General features: G+C 38.4%; 1 protein-coding gene across 1 annotated transcript; it reads left to right on the top strand.

Moving 5' to 3' along the window:
* The first annotated feature begins 346 nt into the window (after positions 1-346).
* Positions 347-26,566, top strand: LOC141634073 (protein Iojap, chloroplastic-like). The gene is made up of 5 exons (XM_074446374.1): positions 347-607; positions 1,428-1,542; positions 5,028-5,166; positions 5,278-5,366; positions 26,029-26,566. Exons 1-5 carry the CDS (start codon positions 431-433, stop codon positions 26,148-26,150), a joined length of 642 nt encoding a protein of 213 aa, XP_074302475.1. The 5' UTR covers positions 347-430; the 3' UTR covers positions 26,151-26,566.
* Positions 26,567-26,909: the final 343 nt, after the last annotated feature.

Genomic DNA, 26,909 nt, shown 5'->3' with positions numbered 1-26,909 from the left:
GAAAATGACGATTTTTTTTTTTCAAATTGATCATCTTTCCGAGAACTACGACTTGAAAAAAATTAACGGAAAATACATATGGTCACTCCAAGTTTGTTCGGTAAAAAAAAATGTTGACATAAGATAACTCCTAGTAACGGGATCCAAATAAGACATTTTTTTTTCAAATTATAGAGCTCGGAAAGATGATAGATGTGAAAAAAATCGTCCCTTGCTAAACTCTTACGAATTATGGCCTCATAATGTTTTTCTGATAAAAAAAATGGGTTTTTTGTACAAATGTCAAACCTAAGGTACCACTTGAATTTTCCGGATATTTTATAACAAAAAGAAAAAAGGAAAAAAAGGAAAAGGGAGTAGATAATAGGGGGACATCTCATTTGATTTGCGGAAGGAAACGAATATCAAGGAAGCTAACCTTGTTGATAAAATGGCGCTCAACCTTGTTTCAATTTCTACAATTAACCCACGATTTGTTGCAGCAAATCATATGCGTTATGATTTTCGAGAATTTCCTTATTCTAAAACATCTCAGGAGTTGAAGCTTCCTCTTTCTCCTTCTTCTAGGGACCATTCCTCCATGTTTTGTAGCACTGCACTTGGCTCCGTAAGATTACTGCTCTTTTTCTGTTTTCTTTTTTCATTATATGACACGGTATCAGAGTGTCGGATATGGTTATTTTCTGCTTAGTTTCCAACTCTTCGGTCGAAAATGAAGTGTTGAGTGTTGAATACGTAGAGTGTAAATGTTTCTTGTTCTTTTGTTTTTGTAATTTAATTTGCAAATAGTTTCGGAGTATTTTAGGATTAGCTATGATTCCTATGAACAATTGGAGTTGGGATTTGAGGTTAAGGGGCTAACTCTTAAACATACTCCCCGTCCTGGTCATTTGTTTACCTTTGGTTTTGGTACAAAGTCCAAGGAAAGAGGAGGCCAATTATTAGATGACAAGTGGACCAAATTGAGTGAGGATTAAATTGCTCATCAAAGCCATTCCTACAATAGAAAGGTAAACAATTGACTGAAACCTAAAATGGAAAAGGTAAACAAATGACCGCGACGGAGGGAGTACATTGCGAGAGGCCGAGTTAGCAATGCAATACAGGTAAATTAACAAACAATTGAAAACTTAAACCAAAAGAAATTCATATTTTCATTGCTGGGCGAGGGGGCCCTACCTTCCCTTCACCGCACCACTGGTTATGAACACTGGTGTATCCGGGTCTTTTACGCATTGCTTGTGTTAATGGGTGTGATACAGCTGAATATTGACATTAGTTGCTAAAGGTGGTGGGTGACTGGTGAGTGGTGATAAAGCCTAAACTATGATACTCTCTTATCTCTTTTAAATTTTCACTTAAGAAACTGCCAGAGTTTTGGTTGTGTGCATTAGTGGCAGAGTGACAAATAGGGTTGTGCTCTGCAGGATGTTAGTGAAGACACTGATGACATGTTTGAAAAGTATGGAAAAGTGGTATTTACCAGAACGGATCAAAAGCCGGTGACTGCTGAAGTTGATGATGATGCTGAGAGCTTATCATGTAAGTAGAAGTACTCTCCATGACTAGATCTATTTGTTTTTTTGATTGGGTCTCTTTCTTATGGTTGCTGATGAAAAAAAATTAGCTATTTACATCTCCCCTTTATTGGTGCGTTATCCAAAAAAGAGACACTGAAACTGTAATCCTAAAAGCGAAATCAGATTCCTTTCCAGTGAGCAACCGAGATTGTTTCATATATGCCTCGATTTTAATAATAGAGGAGTGTAAGAGAGATAGGTTCTTGAGTATTAAAATTTAGGGATATAAGGCAAGCCACCTCTTCAATGCATTTTAGTTTCTACCCCCATTGCCTATGTTCAGTGTTGTCATGTGATATTGGTTGGATCTTAAAGATGTCTCCTAGTTGGGATGTATCTCTAAGATTGTGCTCATGAAAGTGACTTGCCACCTTAGTAGCATGCCTCGGGAGTGCTTATGCCCAAAGCTAGGTGATGCACTAGCCAAACCACCCTGGTGCGCCTTCAAGATAAGTTGCATCTAGCAAGCCACACTACTTTGCAATTTCAGCATTTTTTTCCTTATAAGTTCTGTTGTGCCCTTCTTTTTTCCCCATTATCCTTGCTCTTTACTCGTTTACATGTTAGACATCTTTAAAATCCAAAAGGACATTTTTGCCAAAAAAAAAACAATTATTTCAAAAACGCAAATTTGCTCACTTAATCATGCGCCTCGTTTCTATGAGGCGCGCACGGTTCCTCATTACCTGAGTCCGTCTTGCTCCTTTAAAACTATTTTTAACACTTGCCATGATGTTTATCTCTTATTTCGCCTCTCTAAGCTTGTACTTCTGCTGGAAGACTTTCTCTCTTTCCCCTTCGTCGTTTTTCTTTTGCGTCCTTTTCTCTTTCCCCTTCGTCGTTTTTCTTTTGCGTCCTTTTTTGTTTTGTATAAATGAACCTCCCTTGTTGTTCAACTGTTGTCATATAGTTATTCTATGGTAAACTGTTCATGACTTAGATGAGTTCCTGATTAATAATTAGGCCTATAATTGATTATTTCTTAAGTGAATCATGTTCTTGAAGGAGCAAACCAGCTCTCGTGATTCATGGATAAGACCAATATACGGAACATAGTTCAGCTATGTTTTATGTTCCTGCCATGTACATAGTAGTAGCTGTCATGGTTTATGTCGTCACCCTGGGCATATGTTTCTATTTTTGTTTCCTTATTTTTACTGTTTGTCCGACTTTTATAATTCACCGATTTGTGCTGTTACTTTTTGTGAAGAATATACTTGGAATGTTCATTTTAGAAAAGCTCCATATCAGTGGAATGGAAACCCTTCGGGAATTTACTAGATGAACTTACATGATCCATCTGTATTTTGTAAACAACAAATTTGTGAGGACATGCATATATGGAAGGGAAACCCTTTGGGTATTTTCACTGGATATCATTTCTAGTGAATATTGATAATCCCATATTGAGGTCAGTAAATTGTGAGAAAATGAGTACTTGAACGGAGGCTACGGAAATTCTGATTGAAAATCATTCCTGTTGATACTCGCATAGTTGTAAGTCTAAATTTCTTTCAAGTTACAAGATTTTTGGTAAACTATGTATCTGGAGAGGATTACTTGTGAGATATTACAGCAGCATAGGCGTACTACTGACCATGTCTGAACATTTACTTCATCTGCTGGAATAGCAGTGAATGTAATACTCATCTCTTAGCTTGGCGTCAGCTGACTGCATTTCGAGAGGAACAGTGGGTGTGTCCTGCCTCGTTGGTTTATTCTCTCCATTAAATTTATAGGCTTGACTGCTAATAAAACAGAGGAAGTTGCTTGAAAAAGTGCTATGTTTTCTGTTTCCTGGCAAACTGGAATGTGCAGAATTCACATATATTGTAGGGGAATCAAGGGACAAGAGAAATCTAAGAATTTTTAAACGTAGAATGAGGGATGAACAGGCTATTCCCATACACATCAAATTCCTAATGTCTGTGGATGTACAAATGTTTTGCTAGCGTGTGTGAGAGTTGTGTTTCCAATCTTTTAGTAAATTAGGAATATAGACGTGAGATATTTATCTTTTAGAAGTAGGAAGGCTGTTTATGTAGATATTTTTGCTCTTTTTGGACGAACACAATGCGACGACCTCGTTCAAGAAAAAATAATGAAAGAAATTGACGTTTGGTCGTGAAAAGGTTGTCATAATTTACAATCTACTCTGTTTACAATAAAAGCCAAGACCTAAATCTTCCAAAAAACACTATTGACCTAGCTTGTTTGAGTTGGGATTCGACCCTTTGAATATAAGGAATGCTTAGATTTCCTAATCAATTTCACCTGTAAAGCTATTAGACGGTCTGTTGCTGTAAACCTGGTAAAGCTTTGTGCCTTCTTCTTTTGATACGCGCTTGTTAGTAAGAGTGGCTCTGACTGACCCTGATCTTCTTTCCCTTTAAAAAGCCTGTTTCATCATGGCTGAAGTTGCCATCTATTTTCAAAGCTACATTCATGCTTCTCATATTTTGTTACAACATCTTGACATGACATTGTTAATGTCTTTTATGAAAACACAAGTGAAGCCACCCACCCCTGCAAAGAAAAGGAATATAGAATCATTAACTCTCAAAACGTAAAAAATACGAAGGCAATCATTCAATATGCTTAATTGTATTTTAATGATTGTCTCACATTTTAAGCTTGTAATAGCTTCTCCTTTTATGAGAGTAAATGTCAGCGAACCATGTATTTAAAGCGTATCTTGACTCCTCGAGTTTCCTTTATTGCGGAAAAAAGAATCTGTTATGCACGCACCAGTTATGAGGCTGGAGACCTGGGCAACAGAAAAGGTTGCTAGGGGTAGAGGGTAGACCAAAACAGACATAGCTGTGAGTGATACAACACGATATGAAATTTCTCGGGCTTGATGAGGGAATGGTGACGGAGAGGGCACAATGGAGGGCAATGATACATGCGGATTTTTAGTATTTGACGTTATTTGAGATATTTAATTTTTTAAAAAAATTATTTGTTCTTTTCGGATTTATTACCCCTTTTTACCAACAACTTTCTTATATATTAATACTTGGTTCACTTTTAAGGTATTCCGGACCCTTAAGTTTTACTTCAGTTTTCAAAATCGTTTTAATCTTTATTCTCAATTTAAATTCTAAGTTTTTCTAAAAGAAATCCGGACTTCGAATTTAAAACCTATAAGTTTACCTGGCTTTTGTATTATGTTTAATTCTCCTTTTGTTTTTCACTTTTTCTTTTCTATTTTCTCGCATTGAGGTGTGCGTTCACCCATGGACGGTTCCAAAGGATGATTCATGTCAGCCGACCCCAAATCATTTTGAAATTAAGGCTCTGATGTTGTTGTTGTTGTTGTTTTTGATTTTATTGATGCTTTATCTGTTGCGTATTTTTTCTTACCAGTGTAGTTAGTTACTTTATCATAGTGCCGAGTCCAGTCATTCGCACTTGTATGCACTAACTGCTTGTTTACCAGTTCAGTTGCTGTGGCGATGGCCAAGGTTGCAAATGATGTCAAGGCTGAGGATATAAAAGTTCTGTTTGTGAAGCCTCTAGTGTACTGGACTAGATTTTTCATCATTGCAACTGCCTTTTCTCATCCGCAGCTTGATGCAATAAGGTATTTAATATCCTTTAGGCTGCTTCATCCACATTGTATTCCATGATATGCCAGATCACTATGATTCAAAATGTTCTAGCCTCCATTTTAGGTATTGCTTCCTTATTGCAGGATGAAGATGGCAGATCTCGCTGAAGAGAAGTTTGGCAAAGTTCCAAATGGCAACTCAAAACCACACTCCTGGGCACTACTAGATTTCGGTAAGTTAACCAACTATTCCATTTATGGATTTTCTCCAGGAATCGCCTAGTGATACGTATACACTTCATGACCTTGAACCGGAGTTGGCTCTTTTACGATAGTGATATTTTTTGCCGGGGTGTCCTAGCTTATATGATGGGTGACACGCCTAAAACGTCGCTATTTAAGACAGCCAAATTAACAATTTATATACCACAATACGTACTAATTAATACTAATTCTAAACTAGTAGAGTGATAATATATAATTAAATAGAGCAAGTAGAACAATTGTGACAAATTAAACAAGAAGTATGTAAAAAGGGGGGTTTTGGTTTGGTTTTCAAAAGTAACAAAAACAAAGCACAATTCAAACAAGAGTAAGCAACAAGTAATTAAACAAGCAAGTTTTGAGATGGAAATTTATCAAATTTGAGAGAGACTTAATCCGACTCAATAAAGTGAGACACTTTAGTTAATAAAACCACAAAATCAATCCTTTAATTATATATTATCATCCTATTGTGAAGATAAATCTTCTAAATCTCCTTAATAATGGCCAAATGACAAGGAAATCGCACTTAATCAAATAACCCAACTTAATAATTCTACCAAGTAGAAATCACATACATTGGTCAAATTAACAAGAAGATATGAGCACTAGAGATTCAATATGGGTAATTAGACACAATGAAATCACGATTAATGCCTAATTACAAGTTAATCCTTTACTTGCTAGTTGAGCCAAGAAGAAATCACATTCATTAGCATAATAACAAGGTATTGCAAAGATGAGATTATAAGGAAATCACACTTAATAATCCCAACAACAATAAATTAAGGAACTTGATTAATTAAGCAATATGGAAATCACACTTAATTACTCAATATAAACAAGGTTTCCAAAATTCAAACAATAAACACAAAGGATTAACAATGATAATGAATATTAAAGAAAGATTAAGTAGTCTTACAACCAAAGATTACACCTTTGAGCCGGATTAAGATGAGGAGATTAGTTCTCAATTGTAGATCTAAACCCAATCAAAAAGATGATTAATTCCCAAAATTACAACTTGATTAATTAAAATTGAGCATAAGATGTCTTAACCTAGAGGAAAACATCCTATATATAGCCTAACATAACCTAATAATCATGCGCTTAACATAAGAAAAGCCCGTAATACAAAACGGCACAAACCCAGAAAACTCGCACCGTGCGAGAAGGGTCCTTGAACGCGTTTTTCAATCGTTGCTTGCTTGATCCTTGGAAGGCTTTCTCATGATGTTTCTTCAATGCTTGTTCTTCACCCTTCCTTTGATGCTTCTCTCGGTCTCTTGGCACCTCATTCTTCATTAGAAACCATGCTAAATGATAAAGCACTCGGAATTGGTCAAATGACGTAAAATTGTCAAAAACCGTTACCAAATGTTACCAAATGAGCTTCAAATGATGCCAAACAAGTGTAGAAATAGGAGCTCATCAAACACCCCACACTTAGCCCTTTGCTCGTCCCGAGCAAACTATAGTAAGTCTAATCACCGCCCGGCTAAGAAAACCGCATGGGCACTCCTAATTCCCCTCACTTCTCTCACACTTCCTTCTTATATCACCCCTCTTCTAAAACACATGGTCACTTTTCTTCAAAGCTCCAACAAGTGAGTAAGTGACCCAAAATCCTCCAAAGCTTACCTCTCTTCCCTCACTCGCCCTCCTTATGCCATCCCTCATTCTAAGATGATCCTAGTTCACCTATTCTTCATCACCAACTCTTCACCAACAACAACAACAACAACTCTCCTTATTTCTCCCCCTTATCACTCCGCTTGGTTCAACGGTCGCCATATTCATCAAGGCGACTCCTAACACATCAATTAGGCAACCTCAAATTCCTCCAACATGCTTCTCAATTCATTCATTCAAAACAACACAACTCAACATCTTCATTCACCAAGTGCATCAAGCGCTAATTAAAGATTCGGCCTCAAACACCCCCCACTTAGCCTTGATACACTTCTATCCTACCCTTCCGGCCTTCTAGAGCTCCACCACTTATGTCACCAACATCAAATGGAAGTAGTCATGTATGTGACATGATTTCAAGGCTTCAAAGAGTCGACAAGATTTTTCAATTTTTCCTAATTCTCTCATTTTGCCTAAACCGCCCTTTCGGGTTTTCGGTTTAGCTCTTTTCCTCACCTCTACTCTCGTGGCTCGCACTCTTTTTCTTCATTTTGCCCGGAGTGCCCTTTCGGGTTTTTACTCCGGCCTCGGCCACTTTCCCACTTTTGCCTAGGATGCCCTTTCGGGTTTTCATCCTAGTCGGGTTTTCTTCTTTTTTTTTTCTTTCTTTTTTTTTTTTTTTTTTTTTTGAATTGAAATACGATGCATGAATATATACATGATGTTACCAACTCATGCCCACCCCACCCTTAAATCTTCACTTTGTCCCCAAAGTGTGAGGTGAACACCCTAAACCCGCTCAAGAGTGTGAGCCGAGGCACCTCCACTTCCCCGAGGTCCTCCCCTTCTTCTTCGAAATCTTGCCATTTCGGCTCTTGTTTCATCCACTCGAGTCTCACCATAGCCTTGGTATTGGGTGGGGAATTGTTGCATGTGTTGGGCATTCATGGCCGCCACCATATCAAAAGTTGCGTTTTGGACATAACGCACTTCTTCCATATCCTCTTGGTAGTGGTGGTAGCGGTTCTCAGTGGACTCAAGGTTTGTTACACGGTTTTGTGATATCCGATTGCCATGTTTGGAAAGCCGGGTAGTTGAATTGTGGTGCCATGAAAGGATGTTGTTGTGGCGGTTCTTGTGGCATGTGAGGTGGAGTGAAGTGGGGTTCTTCAAAAGGAGCATTTGGCATTGGTTCATCAAATGGTGCATCAACATGTGGCATGTCACCATAAGTTAGAGCTCCCCCCCATTGTGGTTGCTCTTCACCTTCCTCATTGTCGGGTTCAACTACATCGGCTCTATCAACCCAAAGGTCCACAAACTCGTCATCGGGGGGCATGTAAAAGTCTTGGCCACTTCCCCAACCCAAGGGTGCAAGGGTGAGTTGGGGGACGGGGTAAGTACATGTAATACTTGTAGTTCTTCCCACCCATACACCAGATCACCAAGGGGGCGATTCAGTCCACAACCTCAAGCATGTTTGCTTTTGTTAAGAATTTGTAGTCCATGAGGCAACTACCCTAAGTGTCCATGCATTAGGTGGGAATGGTACACCCGTCTTTGCCACAATTATCTCAATCATACCCCCGATAAAAATGGTTCCCTTTGATTCTTTTTGTAACTCAAGGCAACCTCTCACAAACAAATCAACCCAATCCGGTATCCCCCTCCCCTCCGGGGTCATGGACCAAAGGCATTGTAGTTGGAGGTAGTTCATCTTGGTGGGTTCGGTCATGACCAAAAAGTTTGTGTTTATGTGACGGCTCAAGATGCGCAAAATGGGGTGGGGAAGGGTTGTGTTCTTTGAATTTCCGTGCCTCACATCCCCCGTTATGTTGTTCCAAAATTCACTCAATTTCTTTTTGTTAGTGGGTTCATTTATAGGGGCTTTAGTGATGTGGAGGGCCTCCCTCACTTGGTCATAAGTCATTGTGTGGACAAGTCGACATGCCCGGAACTTGATTCCCGGGGTTTTATCCCTCCCCAACTTCACTTTCTCCAAGGTGGAGAGAAATTCAAAGGTAACACCTCTCCGAGTGTAGGCGGCTTGCCCAATAATAGACTCTAGCCTGACCTTTTCTAAGAGCATTCCCAACCCGATAAGGACATTTTCATCAAGGAACTTAGTTTGTGCTACGGTTGACACCGAAGCAAACTTTTTCCAATTTTGGAGGGCTTTGTCACGGAGGCCCTCCTTTCCCGAGTACTCATTGTCATCAAAAGCCGAGGCTCCCTTGGGTCCTTGTGAGGAGGAAGCCTCGGAAGCTTTACCTTTTGCCATTCTTACACCAAATTTTCCAGAAAAGAACCAAGTTCGAAAAGGATTTTTGGTTGAGGCAAATGAACAAACACCTAGTATGCACTAAAAGAGTGATGTGCTAACTAGTTGTTTGTTGAATAAAATGCACCTCACAAGTATAGAAATTGTTTATGGGCTAAAACAACAACAATTAAACAACAAAATTTTCGATTTTCACTAAGTAAATTCGAAATTTTGGTAACTTGAAATGACAAGAATAAGAATAAGGTTTATACCTCCCTTTGATTCTTGTAATTGTTGTTGGATGATGAATACTACACAAGAAAGCTCCCAATTAGCCCTCTAATCCAATTGCAAACCCAAAAATCTTCAAAGTTGAACACGAACAAACCCTAGGCCGATTTTTCGTGACTGGTAAGGGTTGATTTGCCGCAAATTTCCTCCCAAATTGATGTTGGGTGATAAAGATTGATGAATATTGGAAGTTAAATGCTTGAATTTGATGATTTGTGAAGGATTTGAAGGGTGATTTTGAGTGGGTTAGGGTTAGGATGAAGAAAGAGAGTGAATGTTGTGAAAATTGGGGAAGAACAATAGGGAAAGTTGAAGGAAGTCGTGCTGAAAACAGGTGGAATTTGATTTTTCGCACGGTGCGAGAAATGGAATGGACCCTGAAAACTCGCACCGTGCGAGTTGCCTGCTGGACTCGGTTTTTTTGTTGCTTAATTCTTCAACTTAGCCAATTCTTTTACACATATTTCTTCCTTCCTTTCTTCACACATGCCCTTGAGTTGTTATCCTATACACTAACACACACATTAAAACATTCTAACATGCCAAAACATTAATGAAAATGCAAGTGAATTAATTTATAATGCAATAATTAAATGATGCAATTAAATTAAATATGCAAAAATGCGATGAAAACAATGAAATGCGGAAATTAAATATGTAAGGGAAGAAATATTTACAAACTTTTGCCGTTTATTTAACGTCGATGGCTCGACAAAGTTGCATCTTCATTAATTTGCATAAATTGGATCAACAAGGTGGAGTGTTCCCACTTCACCCATTTCAATTCCCTCATGATAGTGCTTTAGCCTTTGACCGTTCACTTTCAAAACTTTCCCGGACTTTAAGCATTTGATCTCGATTGCTCCATATGGGAAAACACGAACCACCTCATATGGTCCCATCCATCTAGAGCTCAATTTCCCCGAGAAAAGTCTAAGCCGATTTTGAAAGAGTAAGACTTTCTCTCCCACTTGGAACACTCTTCTTGAAATCATGTTGTCATGCCATGCTCTTGTTCTTGTCTTGTAAATGGAAGCATTCTCATAAGCATCATTTTGAATTTCTTCCAATTCTTGGAGTTGAAGTTTCCGATGAAGTCCCGCTTCACTCATTTGCAAGTTGAATGACTTGACCACCCAATAAGCCTTATGTTCAAGTTCCACGGGTAGATGACACGGTTTCCCAAAAAGTAAGCGGTAAGGTGACATCCCGATTGGTGTTTTGTAGGCCGTGCGATATGCCCACAAAGCATCATTCAACCTCAAACTCCAATCCTTGCGGTCGGGATTCTCCGTCTTTTCAAGGATAGCCTTGATCTCCCTATTAGAAACCTCGGCTTGACCGTTGGTTTGAGGGTGATAGGCGGTGGATACCTTGTGAATTACCCCATACTTTTTGAGTAGAGCTCTAATGGCTTTGTTGCAAAAATGAGTTCCACGGATTAGCCTCCACCCACTTGGAGACGTAGTCCACCGACAAAAGTATATAAATGTTACCACAAGATGCGGGAAATGGTCCCATGAAGTCAATACCCCACACATCAAATATTTCACAATAGATCATTGGAGTTTGTGGCATTTCTCCTCTTCTTGAAATGTTGCCAACTCTTTGGCATCTATCACATGTCTTCACCATAGCATGAGCATCCCGGAATAGTGTGGGCCAAAAGAAACCACTTTCCAAGACTTTCCTAGCCGTTTTCTTGGCTCCAAAATGCCCACCACAAACATATTCGTGACAAGATTTAAGAATTGGAATGACTTCGGTATCCGGGACACATCTCCTAATGATTTGGTCGGCACAAAACTTCCAAAGGTATGGGTCATCCCCCACATAATATTTAGCATCACTCTTGATCTTATCCCGTTGGGAACGAGAAAGACCCTTTGGAAACTCTTGTAAAACCAAGAAGTTGACTATATGGGCATACTATGGCTCAATGGAAGACAATGTTAGAAGTGTGTCGTCCGGAAATGAGGCTTGTATTGGTGATTCCAAGACTTCTTTAGGTTTTTCTTGCACAATTCTACTTAGGTGATCCGCCACCGTGTTAGTTGTGCCCTTCTTGTCTTTGAGCTCAATATCAAACTCACTTAAGAGTAATACCCATCGCATCAAACGGGGTTTGGACTCCTTCTTGTTCACCAATTGCCTTAAGGCGGCATGATCCGTGAAGATGATGACCACCTTGGCTCCAAGAATATAAGGTCGAAATTTCTCCAAAACAAACACTACCGCAAGGAATTCTTTCTCGGTAGTGGTATAGTTTCTTTGAGCCTCATTCATCATTGTCGACGCATATTGGATAACATGAGGCGCTCTTCCTACCCTTTGGCCAAGTACCGCGCCAAGGGCATAATTACTTGCGTCCGACATTATCTCAAATGGTTCATTCCAATTGGGAGGTTGAATTATAGGTGCCGAAATAAGTTTCTCCTTGAGCATATCAAAAGCTTCCTTGCATTCTTCACTCATGATAAATTCACAATCCTTTTAAAGTAGCTTGCATAAAGGAGCGGCAATCTTGGAGAAATCCTTGATAAAACGACGGTAGAACCCGGCATGACCTAAGAAAGATCTCACTTCACGCACATTCGTTGGATATGGCAAGGTACGAATGGTATGGACCTTGGCCTTATCAACCTCAATCCCCTTCATCAACCATGAAATGACATTTCTCATGGTTGAGAACGAGGTTGGTATCAATATATCTTTGCAAGACCCAAGTGACATGACTCAAATAATCCTCAAAAGATTGGCCATGAACGGTAAAATCGTTCATAAATACTTCAATAAAGTCCTCCACATGATCCGAAAAGATGCTCATCATGCACCTTTGGAACGTTCCCGGTGCGTTGCAAAGACCGAAAGGCATCTTTCTATAGGCAAACGTTCCAAAGAAACATGTGAAAGTTGTTTTTGTTTGGTCCTCGGGTGCAATTGGAATTTGAAAGTAACCCGAGTAGCCATCCAAAAAGCAATAAAAAGCTTTTCCCGCTAACCTCTCCAACATTTGATCCATGAAGGGAAGCGGGAAGTGATCTTTTCGTGTCACGGCATTGAGCCTACGGTAATCGATACATACTCGCCACCCATTTTGAACTCGAGTGGGAATCAAAACACCTTCATGATTCTCGACTACCGTTAGCCTGGATTTTTTTGGGACAACTTGGGTTGGACTAACCCATTGACTATCGGAGATAGGATAGATCATACCTACATTAAGGAGTTTGAGTACCTCCTTCTTCACAACATCCATCATTGGAGGGTTCAAACGCCTTTGTGGTTGGCGAACGGGTTTGGCTTCTTCCTCCACAAGAATCCGGTGCATGCATAAAGTGGGACTAATACCTTTGATGTCGGCCATTGTCCACCCAATCGCTTCCTTATGTTGCTTAAGAACTCGGATGAGAGCCTCTTCTTGCTCCCTTGAAAGCTTGCTTGAAATAATTACCGGTAAAGTTTCTTCATCTCCTAGAAAAGCATACTTCAAGTGGCTTGGTAGGGGCTTTATTTCAACAATAGGAGCCTTAACAATAAAAGGAACGGGTTTCTCCTTCGGTAGCTCTTCTAACAAAGTGAAAGAAAGGAAGCAAAAATCTTGGGCAGAGGAGAACTCGCACGGTGCGAGATTTTGGCCCTGTTTTTTCTCATCGTGCGAATTGCCTGCTGCCTCCCGGATTGCTTCCTTCTCTTTCCATTCTTCCATTGGCGGATTTTCCTCTAATTCTTGGATAGTTCCCTGCAAATTACAAGACAAAGCATACCCCATATCCTCTCCAACCATTCCATTAGTTAAAGCAACATCTAATGTGTCAATTTTACACAATTCATACACGGTTTGGACAATTGGTTCAAAAATTTCAAGAAAACACAAAGAGGAAGTCTCGGTTGGGTATTTCATTGCCTCATGTATGCTATACTCAATCTTTTGCCCTTCAAACTCCATTGTAAGACGTCCACTAGACACATCTATCTTGGTGTTGGAAGTTCTCATGAAAGGCCTACCCAACAACATGGGAGTGGAGCCTTTCTCTGGTTCCATTTCAATTACATAGAAGTCGGCGGGGAAAAGCATATCCCCCACCTTTACCAAGACATCTTCAACAATTCCCTTAGGGTAGATATTAGACCTATCGGCCAAAGAGATGACCGTACGAGTCGGTTTCAAAGGTCCTAACTTGAGAGACTCATAAAGGTAAGTGGGCAAGACATTAATAGATGCACCTAAATCAAGCATAGCATGTTGACAATCCAAGTCACCAATTTTGCAAGGGATGGTGAACATGCCCGGATCACTACATTTTTGTGGCAAACGTTTTTGAAACATTGCCGACACATGTTCACTAGCCCTTACCTTTTTCATGCTTTTTACCTGGTTGGTCCTCTTAGTAGTGCACAACTCTTTCAAAAACTTTACATGCTTGGCACACCACTAAGAAGATCAATAAGTGGAATGTTTACCTCCACTTTACGAAAGATATCGTAAAGGTTTGAAGTCTTCTTGTCAATTATCCTTGTGTCATTCAAAGCACTTGGAAATGGAGCTTGTGGCTCTTATTCCGGAAGTGGTTCATTGATCCTCACTTGTTGAGGTGTAGATGGTTCCCCATGTTCCACTACCACTTCAATTTCATCTTCAACTACATCCTCCACTTCATGAACAATAGGAGGTGGCCTTGATTTCTTAGGAGCCTTGGGTGCCTCTACCAACTCTCTACCATTCCTCAAAGAGACCGCTTTTGCTTGTTCTTTGGTGGGTGGAGGAATTGTGTGAGAAGGGAGGCTCCCTCCTTGAGTGGGTTGTGAAGTGAGTGTGTTGAGAATTTGACCAACTTGGGTCTCAAGGTTACTAATCCTAGAATCGGTGAGCCGATTTTGGTGAAGCACGGTGTTTTGGAATTCCTTGGTATTTTGTAGCAAGGCTTGACTTTCTTTTTGCAAGATTTGGCTTTCTTTTTGCATTGCCACTTGATTCATAGCAAGTGTCTTAATCATCTCTTCCAAGGAATTTTGTGATTGGTTTTGATTTTGATTCGGCTTTTTAAATGAGGAATTTGAGGATCCCTTTTGGTTTTGATTTTAGTTTCCCCCCAACCCATATTTGGATGAGATTTCCACCTTGTAAGTGTTGGAATATGGGTCAAACTTCCTAAACCCAATAGCCTTCACCGCTTCAATTGCCTCCGTTTGCAAAGATGGACACCCATCGGTGGGATGAGTTGGATCATTATAATGACTACAAAATTTCACATGAGATGCACTCTCATTCCCTTTTGCAAGTTCCTTGACCAAATTGGTAAGAAAATCAACTTTTTCCTCCATATGGTTCGAGCTTTGCCTTGAAGAAGATGCCACACTTGCCTTCCTAATTCTCCTCCCGAAATTCCTAGAACTTCCTACCAATCTTTCAATCAACTCATTTGCTTCTTGGACCGACATGTATTCAATCCCTCCTTGTGTAGCGGCTTTAATCATCCTAGCATCATCTTCAAGGAGACCACCACAAAAGTTCAAGAGTAGGTCGTGGTCGGCATACCCATGGTATGGACAACTAGCAAGAAGTTGTTTCAACCTCTCCCAATACCAATACTCATACCTCCTCCTATCCAAGCAAGTGATCTTTGAATCTCCGGGTTAAATGGAAAAAGTGGCTCACTTGAGTTCCTAGTATTGACCATAAACAATTCTACACAAGAGCACACAATAAAAAAGGTTCACACAAGTAATGAACAAGACACTAACAACAATGAACAAAGATTAACTAACACAACTATTCTAAAAACACCAACAAAAACACTAGCAAAACCGTTACCTTCCCCGACAACGGCGCCAAAATTTGACACGCCTAAAACGTCGCTATTTAAGACGGCCAAATTATTAATTTATATACCACAATACGTACTAATTAATACTAATTCTAAACTAGTAGAGTGATAATATATATAATTAAATAGAGCAAGTAGAACAATTGTGACAAATTAAACAACAAGTATGTAAAAAGGGGGTTTTGGTTTGGTTTTCAAAAGTAACAAAAACAAAGCACAATTCAAACAAGAGTAAGCAACAAGTAATTAAACAAGCAAGTTTTGAGATGGAAATTTATCAAATTTGAGAGAGACTTAATCCGACTCAATAAAGTGAGACACTTTAGTTAATAAAACCACAAAATCAATCCTTTAATTATATATTATCATCCTATTGTGAAGATAAATCTTCTAAATCTCCTTAATAATGACCAAATGACAAGGAAATCGCACTTAATCAAATAACCCAACTTATCAATTCTACCAAGTAGAAATCACATACATTGGTCAAATTAACAAGAAGATATGAGCACTAGAGATTCAATAGGGGTAATTAGACACAATGAAATCACGATTAATGCCTAATTACAAGTTAATCCTTTACTTGCTAGTTGAGCCAAGAAGAAATCACATTCATTAGCATAATAACAAGGTGTTGCAAAGATGAGATTACAAGGAAATCACACTTAATAATCCCAACAACAATAAATTAAGGAACTTGATTAATTAAGTAACATGGAAATCACACTTAATTACTTAATATAAACAAGGTTTCCAAAATTCAAACAATAAACACAAAGGATTAACAATGATAATAAATATTAAAGAAAGATTAAGTAGTCTTACAACCAAAGATTACACCTTTGAGCCGGATTAAGATGAGGAGATTAGTTCTCAATTGTAGATCTAAACCCAATAAAAAAGATGATCAATTCCCAAAATTACAACTTGATTAATTAAAATTGAACATAAGATGTCTTAACCTAGAGGAAAACATCCTATATATAGCCTAACATAACCTAATAATCATGCGCTTAACATAAGAAAAGCCCGTAATACAAAACGGCACAAACCCAGAAAACTCGCACCGTGCGAGAAGGGTCCTTGAACGCGTTTTTCAATCGTTGCTTGCTTGATCCTTGGAAGGCTTTCTCATGATGTTTCTTCAATGCTTGTTCTTCACCCTTCCTTTGATGCTTCTCTTGGTCTCTTGGCACCTCATTCTTCATTAGAAACCATGTTAAATGATAAAGCACTCGGAATTGGTCAAATGACGTTAAAATTGTCAAAACCGTTCCCAAATGTTACCAAATGAGCTTCAAATGATGCCAAACAAGTGTAGAAATAGGAGCTCATCAATGGGACGTGTTGTTTTTACCGTCAAGGAGCCACATGGACACTACGATAAAGGGGAGTGGTATTTAAACTCACGGCCTATCGTCCATAGTACCTCCATCTTAAGCAAGTGTTAAAAAACTTTGATATGATATGATGGTGATAGCATACTATAGTTATTAAATCAAGTATCCACGTGTCTCTTATTTGCTTTGGACTTTCGTGTGTGCCTATTCAGAGTATTTCCTGTTTGTATAGTGTGTGATTGATTGATAATCTCCACTAACTTTGGTTAGATTGAGGTAAGGTTACTTACCAACGTGTTAGCTCGGATCGGATATCCAGATTTGAAAATCCTGACGGCAGATATCCATATCCGATCCAAATCTTTCGGATATCCAATGTTTCGGGTATCCAAAGTAATCGGATCGGATGCGGATATCTATCGTATATCCATAAAATTGAGTTTAATACACTATCGAATTCATCGTCTTCCATGATGAGTTTCTTTTGTTTTCTTACTCCAATGATCTCGACATAAAATTTAGGTACAACTAACATAGTTTTGGTACTTTTTAATGTTATTGTATCAAATAAAAGTGTGCTATTAAAGAAGTATACTTAAAACAACGCTAAAAGTTAAAAAAATAACATGAAAAAAATGGAACGATTTTAAAATTATAGTCCAAACTACAACGTAGGATAATTCTAAACACTCTAAGTATAAGAACTACAGTCTAAACACACTCGTTTAATTAAAAAATTGGTCATAAATGGCAAGAAAAAACAGTAAATACTAGAAAAATATATTTTCGGATCGGATCGGATATCCAAACATTTTCATTCTAATATCCATACCCGATCCAAATACCAAAAGTTTCGGATCGGATATCCGATCGAAATTTCGGATATCCAAAAAATCGGATCGGATTCGGATCGGTTCGGATATCGGATTTTTTGTTCAGCCCTAGTTACTTACATATTGACCTACTAAATCCGCCAATTATTGTTTTATGGGTTTTTTTATCCTATGCCCACTAGGCATAGGATAAGAAACCCAAAAAGGAAAGAATTAAATGTATTTCTTGTAAAGAAAAATAAAAGTAATAGGGTATTGCAATTTCCCATAAAAACATCATTTAATTCTTTCCTTTTTGGATTTCTTATCCTATGCCTGGTGGGCATAGGATAGAAAAACCGTTTATGTTATTATTGTTATTGTTATTGTTATTGTTATTATTATTGTTATTGTTCCGTCTGTCATAAGTTAAAATGATCTCACATTGGTTGACAAAACTTAATTATTGGATATTGTATGATGCTCGGAGTTTTTATTTCACCCCGCCGTACCCGTGTGGACATGACCCGAGACGGATACGGACACAGGATATGAGTCGGATAGGGCAGTTGCAAAACGGGCTCTTCAATAAAAATGAAGATGGGAAAATGCATGGAAGCCATGGATAGAGTAGTGAAGGAGAGAAAAAAGAAAACATTTGTTTTTGTTTTTCACAAGAAAATTCTAAAATGGGTTTAACTTAAAATTTAGACATTAAACCAGAAAAACAATTAAACCAATATTCATAATTTTTCATGATGTAGAATTAGACACACACAGTCTTATTACCATTAATATGTATAAGGAAGGAGGTGTGTGACTAATGCTGACAGGTAGAAAAGATGGGAAGTTGCATGTGAATAGCAAACTGTTTAATCTTTTGTTTATGTTGGGTAGACTATAATTAAGTTATAACAGAGCAGCTAGTATTGCAAATATACTGTCATTATAAAATTTAGTACACAACCCTTCTTTTGGTAAATAACTGATTATATCATGCCAATGGCTAATACAGAGTGATTAACTGACATAGGAATAAAATCCTTGTTCTTTTCTTTTTGTTAATGATTTTCTATTTGTATTAACATCTCACTTGTCTACTTTGAACCTTGGTGCAAGGACCTAAAGAGTATCTAGTTCTAGGATTCCGGATATTTGATTGGACTGTGTAGTAGTCATAGTTAGCTTGAGTGTGGTTCCATAAGTGTGGACCTTCTAAACTTGCCAATGCTAGTCAAGATCTGCACTGGTTTATTATTGTTGCCTTATTTTTACTCCTTGGGGAAAAAGAAACTGATGTTAAGCCGTAATATAAGATATACTACTCTCTTATCTGCTGAAGAAAGCTAACTATACAATATTAATTGATAAGGAAGAAACTAGGTTTTTAAGAGTGCAGATGGAGATGAAATTGAATACATAATAAAGACAAAGAAGAAGGCAATCCAGGGATTATGTAGGAGAAGGCTATGAGGGGTCGAATGGACGCAACTCTTTCCTAGTGTTGTTTTCAGATGACGCATAATGAAAATTGTGTGACTAACTCCTACTGATTTCTTCACTATAAGGAAAGAAGTGAGTTGAGTTGCTAATGAGACATTTTGTTTCATTTCATCATACATGAAAAGCAAAACACAGTGAATTTTTGACTCGACTAGAAATGGAACTGGAGATGAGGGATGCTATGATGGTGAGATGGAATTTTTGCAGAAACTTGGTCAAATCATAATGAAGGTGATGCAGGAGCACTCGAAGAAAATGAAAATGAAGTCTTAATTAGTCGAAATGTAACTCACATTTCTGAAGGTTTCAAAATGGGCTCAAGTATCGTGAATATGATAGCATGGAGAAGTCAAGGTGACGGGTTGGAGTCCGTCTAAGTCAACACGCCAACCAAGGAGGGTCAAGGTCGGTGCTGATGGAGGTGTTTAAGATTATTAGTTTCTTTATTTTTGCTTTCCTAATTCTAGTCAATAAATTTAAGGTAGTGTTGTTATTTCCTTATAGTTTCTTTCCTAATCTTAGCAAGATTGTAATAAGGCAATTTGCCATAATATGGGTCGGATTTCCTAATCAGTTTAGGACAAGTTAAGGAAGTTTAGGGAAGGGAGGTCGGTTTCCTTATAGTATAAATAGGGACTTTTGTATTCAGTTTTATTCATTCAAGTTTAGAGATTAATACAAGTTTTCTTGTTGCTTATTGCTTGCGAGCTTTGAGAGTCTTATTTCTTTCTTGCGAGGGAGAGATTAGAGTGTGGTTGATCCTTGCGAGGTGAGAGTCACAAAACCCAGTCGTGTGTGAGTTCGAGTTCCTTGCGAGGGAGGAGAGTTTATTCACGTCATATCCTCTTAATTTTCGTTCAAAAACATATAAAATCAAATAAAAAGTCTAATAGTCCGCTTGCGTGTTTTACAACAAAATCGAATGCAGTCAACGTCTTCGTTTAAATCCATAAAATCGACTAGATTTTACATCAATTTGTTACCAGAGCAAGGTTATTAATTTGTTTCTTAACAAGTTAATCTTGGGAAGTAAAGATGCTTGGAGAAGCCGATTCAAAGAAGGGCACCTGGTGACGGTTCGAGGCACGATTCAAGAACAACTAGATGAGATGAAACAAGCTATGGCTAAGCTAAAGTATATGATGAAGAACCTTCCAATTGGACGAGGTAGAGAACGAAGTCCAAGTCGTAGTAGGTCTCGTGAATCATATTCTGATGATGCGGTTTCCAAGTCCAAAAAGGAGAACAAAAACGATGATGATCGAGGTCTAAAACTTGACATACCTGATTTTAATGGAGATTTGGATCCCGAAAAGTTTTTGGATTGGATTAGGCAAGCGAAACGAGTTTTCGAATACAAGGAATACGATGAGCATAAGCAATTCAAAGTAGCTATTCTAAAACTTACTAAATATGCATCGTTGTGGTATGAAAACTTGAAAAAACAGAGAAAGCGTGATAAGAAGAGCAAGATTGATACTTGGGAGAAACTTAAGAAGCACCTTATGAGGAGATTCTTACCAAGAGATTATGAGCAAGAAAATTACCTAAAATTGCAATCTTTATCACAAGAAAATCATCCGTGGCCGAGTATATTAAAGAATTCGAAAGGATGATGATTGTTTGTGACCTTGAAGAAAAGGAAGAGCTTAGAGTTGCAAGATTCATCAAGGGTCTAATACCATCACTTGCGTCCAAAGTTGAAGTTCAGATTTACAATGGATTTGACGATGTGTGTCGTTTGGCTCTAAAATTCGAAAAGCAAGACAAAACAAAGAAGTCCTATACCTATTCGAAAGGAGCAAGTTCTGGCTCGAGTTCTTATTCTAAACCAACAACGAGCAAACAAAAGGAAGTTGTGACAGAAGAAGTAAAGGACAAAGGTAAGGGTGTCGTGGAACCTAAGGGTAACTCATTAAGACGCTGTTTTAAATGCCAAGGCTATGGTCACATAGCTAATGAATGTCCGCAAAAGAGAGCACTCACCGCTCAAGAATTGCGCAACATAGTTCCAAAGATTCATTCAAACCGAATAGTCCACGAACCGTCGATATTGAGGAGGACGAAGAAGAAGGTGTAGCTTATGATGTTGATCCGTTGAGTGAAGAGGAGTGTTTGGTAATTCGTAATCTTCATGTAGAAACAACTCCTTGAAGTGAACAAAGGGAGCAAATATTTCACACTCGTTGCAAGGTACATTCTAAAATTTGCAATCTAATCATTGATAGTGGATCATGTACCAATGTTGTGTCAAAGGAGTTAGTTGATGAGCTGAAATTACAAACCAAGAATCATAATAAGCCATATAAATTGCATTGGTTGAATGGGGATAATGGAATTCAAGTAAGGAAGCAAGCATTAGTTTCTTTGAGTTTGGGACCTTATAATGATGATATTTGGTGCGACGTGATTCCTATGAGTGCGTGCCATATTCTATTGGGACGACCCTGGCAATTTGATCGAAAGGTTGAACATGATGGAAGAACTAACATATATAGTGTGACCAAGGGCAAAACAACATTCAATTTGAAGCCTTTATCGCCTAATAAAATCAAGGAGTCAAATCAAAGAAGGGGAGCTTATTTATGGAAGCTCGTGAGATTGAAGAGGTTCTAGCTCGTGGAGAACCGACCTATGTTCTTATGGTTCGTGAATTAGAAGCCAATGGTGAAGGAAGCGAAGTGAAGTTCAAGGGCTATTAAAAGAGTTTTGCGATGTATTTCCAAGAATTACTGGGTTGGATTACCTCCTTTAAGAGGTATTGAACATCAAATTGACTTAATTCCGGGAGCTCGGTTGCCAAATAAACCAGCCTATCGTTGTAATCCCGAAGAAGCAAAAGAATTACAAAGACAAGTGCAAGAGTTAATTGATAGGGGTTATGTTCAAGAAAGTTTGAGTCCTTGTGCCGTACCAGCTCTATTGGTTCCAAAGAAAGATGGGACTTGGAGGATGTGTATTGATAGTAGGGCCGTTAACAATATCACAATAAAATATCGATTTCCTATGCCGAGGTTGGATGATATGTTAGACGAGTTGAGTGGGTCACGAGTATTTTCGAAGCTTGATTTACGAAGTGGCTATCATCAAATGAGAATTCGTGAAGGTGACGAATGGAAGACAAAATTCAAGACTAAGCAAGGGTTGTATGAGTGGCTCGTTATGCCATTTGGTCTTTGCAATGCTCCTAGTTCGTTTATGAGGTTGATGAATGAAGTATTGAGGCCGTTCTTAAACAAGTTTGTTGTGGTGTATCTCGATGACATTCTTATTTATAGCAAGAGCAAAGAGGAACATATTGAACATCTCCGTGAAGTGTTTAAAATGCTACGAAAACAGAAACTATATGGCAAAATGGAGAAGTGTACATTCATGATGCCAAGCGTGGTGTTCCTAGGGTATATTGTTGGTGAGAATGGTGTAAGCATGGATCCGTCCAAAGTGGAGGCAATCAAGGCATGGCTTGGTTCCTAAATCAACAACAGAGGTTCGTAGTTTCCATGGTTTGGCTTCGTTTTATCGAAGATTTATTCAAAATTTCAATCACAATCATGGCGCCTATAACCGAGTTGACGAAGAAGGGTGAGTTTGTATGGACTCCTAGTGGAGAGAAGGCATTCGAAGAGGTAAAATCTAAACTAAGCTCCGCACTGTTTTAACACTTCCTAATTTTGACAAATTGTTCAAGTTGAGTGTGATGCGAGTGGAGTTGGGATTGGGGCGTTTTTGGTGCAAGATAAACGACCGGAGCTTACTTTAGTGAGAAGTTGGGTGGTGCGCGATTGAATTACTCGACTTATGATAAGGAGTTCTATGCAATTGTGAGAGCATTGGATCATTGGGGTCATTATTTGCGACCTAAACCATTTGTGTTACATTCGGATCATGAAGCATTGAAGCATATTCATGGACAACAGAAGTTAAATCAAAGACATGCCAAGTGGGTTGAGTTTCTACAATCTTTTACTTTCTCATCAAAGTATAAGACGAGAGCTTCTAATGTTGTTCTTTGATGCATTGTCTCGAAGACATACTTTATTGATCGAGTTAGATGCGAGAATGCTTGGGTTTGAACATATCAAAGAGCAAAAACTGATCCAGATTTTGCTAAGGAGATTATTGAGCCAACGGGGTTATATCTTTGTTCAAGACGGTTATCCTGCTCAAGGGCAATCGATTATGTATTCCCAACGGTTCAATTCGAGAGCTTTTGATTCGTGAAGCTCATGGTGGTGCAATAGCTGGACACTTTGGAGTAAACAAGACTAATGATGTTTTGAGTGAGCATTTTTATTGGCCAAAGATGAGCAAAGATGTGCAAGAGATCGTGGCTAAGTGTGTGGTGTGTCAAAAGGCAAAGAGTACGTTCAATAAGGGACTTTATACGCCCTTGCCCGTACCTACACAACCGTGGAATGAGGTAAGTATGGACTTTATACTTGGTTTACCTAGAACTCAAAGAGGAAAGGATTCAATTATGGTTGTTGTGGATCGATTTTCAAAGATGGCGCATTTCATCCCATGTCATAAAACCGATGACGCTACTAATATTCTTTGAACTTTATTACAAAGAGATTGTTCGATTACATGGTATTCCGCTTACTATTGTGTCGGATCGAGATGTTAAGTTCTTAAGCTACTTTTGGAAGACATTATGGAGATTGGTTGGAACGAAGTTGTTATTTAGTACTTCTCATCATCCACAAACAGATGGACAAACCGAGGTGACTAATAGAACTTTGGGAAGCTTGTTACGAGGTTTGGTTAGCAAGAGTACGAAAGATTGGAATGTTAAGTTAGCTCATGCCGAGTTTGCATATAACCGAACGCCGTCAATCGATGACTACGGGAAGATCACCATTCGAGATTGTTTATGGGGTGAATCCGTATCTTCCTATTGATTTGGTTCCTATACCAAAGAAAGAGGTGTTGAGTTTGAAGCAAAGGAAAGACAAGCCGCATTTTTTTTCGAGTTTGTGAGCAAGTTAAAGCACAAATCGAGAAAGCCAATGCTAGATACAAGGAGAAAGCAAATAAACATCGAAAGCAACTTGTTTTCAAAGTTGGGGATTTAGTATGGTTACACTTAAGGAAGGAACGTTTTCCATCCAAGAGGAAGAATAAGTTGATGCCAAGAGCCGATGGACCATTCAAGATACTTGAAAGCTATGGGACTAATGCCTACAAGTTAGAATTGCCAAGTGAGTATGGAGGTGTAAGTGCGACATTCAATGTTGGAGATTTGTCACCATACTTAGATGACGAAAATTTGAGGTCAAATTCTCAAAAAGAAGGGGAGAATGATGCAGGAGCACTCGAAGAAAATGAAAATGAAGTCTTAATTAGTCGAAATGTAACTCACATTTCTGAAGGTTTCAAAATGGGCTCAAGTATCGTGAATATGATAGCATGGAGAAGTCAAGGTGACGGGTTGGAGTCCGTCTAAGTCAACACGCCAACCAAGGAGGGTCAAGGTCGGTCTTTGATGGAGGTGTTTAAGATTATTAGTTTCTTTATTTTTGCTTTCCTAATTCTAGTCAATAAATTTAAGGTAGTGTTGTTATTTCCTTGTAGTTTCTTTCCTAATCTTAGCAAGATTGTAATAAGGCAATTTGCCATAATATGGGTCGAATTTCCTAATCAGTTTAGGACAAGTTAAGGAAGTTTAGGGAAGGGAGGTCGGTTTCCTTATAGTATAAATAGGGACTTTTGTATTCAGTTTTATTCATTCAAGTTTAGAGATTAATACAAGTTTTCTTGTTGCTTATTGCTTGCGAGCTTTGAGAGTCTTATTTCTTTCTTGCGAGGGAGAGATTAGAGTGTGGTTGATCCTTGCGAGGTGAGAGTCACAAAACCCAGTCGTGTGTGAGTTCGAGTTCCTTGCGAGGGAGGAGAGTTTATTCACGTCATATCCTCTTAATTTTCGTTCAAAAACATATAAAATCAAATAAAAAGTCTAATAGTCCGCTGCGTGTTTTACAACAAAATCGAACAGTCCAACGTACTGTTTAAATCCATAAAATCGACTAGATTTTACATCAGAAGGTCTGAAGGATAGAGGTGTATGGCTGATGCTATTAGGGAAAAGATGGGGAGGCAGGTAGCTAGAATGGGTGATGGTCAGTTGATTGAATTTAACGGGCGTTGGGTGTGGAGAGACGGTTTCTTGCAAAGCATAATATCATCTTCCTTCTTTAATATCTGTTGGTTTGCTTATCAACAACTAAGCAAATGGAAAACATGTCATATTGAATATGCTAAGCTTGTAGAAAATACAGAGTATATGTTGTGTCTTATACTCTTTACCACCTATCAAACATCGATTATCTGTACTACAGTTACAAGAGGATAAATAAAAAGCTATTCTTGGAATTATTTGTATGAAAAGTTGTCAACAAATGTAAAATAGGAATGCCGAATAACTCCCTAATTTCATCCCTCCAGAAAGATCAAGTGCTTGTTTCATGGAGGGGTTGGGAGGGAGACAGTTTCTCTTGTTTAACAAATGGGGTTGGAGGAAAACAGGCCTCTAAGGCAAATTAGGATCCCTCCAACATAGAAGAGATTTGAAGGAAAAACACGTACTTTATTCCCTCTCGCCTCCCTTTCCGTTCTTATTTGACTTCCCTCCCCTCTCCTCCCTTTCCCTTTTACATAGGAATGATTTGGACGAAAACTCACAACCTCCATTCCCCCTCACCTTCCCTTTCCTTCGTTTCTCTCCCCTTTATGACTCCATCCCCCTTCCTTTCCTCGTTCTCCTATATTTGCATTCAAACACATGCTGAATAAAAGTTTTTATTAGGATGAGGAAGATACCATTGTTAACATAATAACATTGGGGATCACAAGTGCAGTGCTTATTATTTCCTCCTGGGAGAAGCTTTTGAATTTATTTTTTCCTTGTTTTAAGCCGAAATATAAATGGCATCTATTATTTTGTACTTGTTTCCTCTTTACAGGTGATGTAGTTGTCCACTTATTTCTTCCCCCACAAAGAGCTTTCTACAACCTAGAGGAATTCTATGGTAATGCTACTCTCATTGACTTACCTTTCGAGGATGAAAAACCATTCCGACGGTAAAATCGGCCTTCATCATGAAGTTAAAAAGCCTGTTAGAAACGCTTGGTGGACGACCGCCAATCTGCGTTGCGGTATGGCAATGAAGTCTTCTTCCGTTTTGAAAGTTGCTGAAATGTATGTTCTCAAGCTCGTATAGTGGAATATTCAGGTCGGTTTCACCGTCAGTCTATGCTGGGGGATAGTTCTGTTGGAGATAGAAGACGGGTTGAATAGTGTTGTTGTATGATAGATTGTTCAAAGAGGCTCAAAGGGAGGCTGTGGGAGGTCAACTAGTAATGAAGTGATGTCTCTTATCTTAAAATGCCATCAAACTCAAAATAAATAGTTCATCAGCCAAAGGAGCTCTACTTCATAAGATACTGTAATTTGGTTCGAATTTTGCTCCTAACATATGAGTAATGTTTTTTTTTTTTTTGTTTTTTTTTTTTTGTGACAATCGGGTATATATGAGTAATGTTTTAAACTTACAAATATAACCTATTCTTGCTTTTATGAAATCTTATATGTTTGTCGTTCTAAATTTTAATCCCCAAGAACATGGCCTTCTAATTAGGCAGTTTTACATATTACTATATATTGAATACTAGTTTTTATGCCCGGGCGTTGCCTAGGTAATATCGTAATAGTGGCTTTTCAAAATTTATCATAGACATTTATATGTTTAATATGAAAGAGTGGAGTGTTAACAGTTTTGTTCTAAGATGCCGTATTTTTACATAATATTTGATGTTCACATTTCAAAAATAAAAGTGTATTCAA

The sequence above is a fragment of the Silene latifolia genome, chromosome Y, assembly GCF_048544455.1.
Source record: "Silene latifolia isolate original U9 population chromosome Y, ASM4854445v1, whole genome shotgun sequence".
Lineage (NCBI taxonomy): Eukaryota > Viridiplantae > Streptophyta > Magnoliopsida > Caryophyllales > Caryophyllaceae > Silene > Silene latifolia.
Note: the sequence above shows the minus strand (reverse complement) of the source record. Positions and strands in the feature narration are given on the sequence as shown.

What these genes read in the sequence shown, in the direction of transcription:
- LOC141634073 (XM_074446374.1), top strand. Translation starts at nt 431, where the DNA reads ATGGCGCTCAACCTTGTTTCAATTTCTACAATTAACCCACGATTTGTT. An exon ending in TGATGCTGAGAGCTTATCAT is followed by an intron (nt 1,543 to 5,027) that starts GTAAGTAGAAGT and finishes TTACCAGTTCAG; the next exon opens with TTGCTGTGGCGATGGCCAAG. An exon ending in CTGGGCACTACTAGATTTCG is followed by an intron (nt 5,367 to 26,028) that starts GTAAGTTAACCA and finishes TCCTCTTTACAG; the next exon opens with GTGATGTAGTTGTCCACTTA.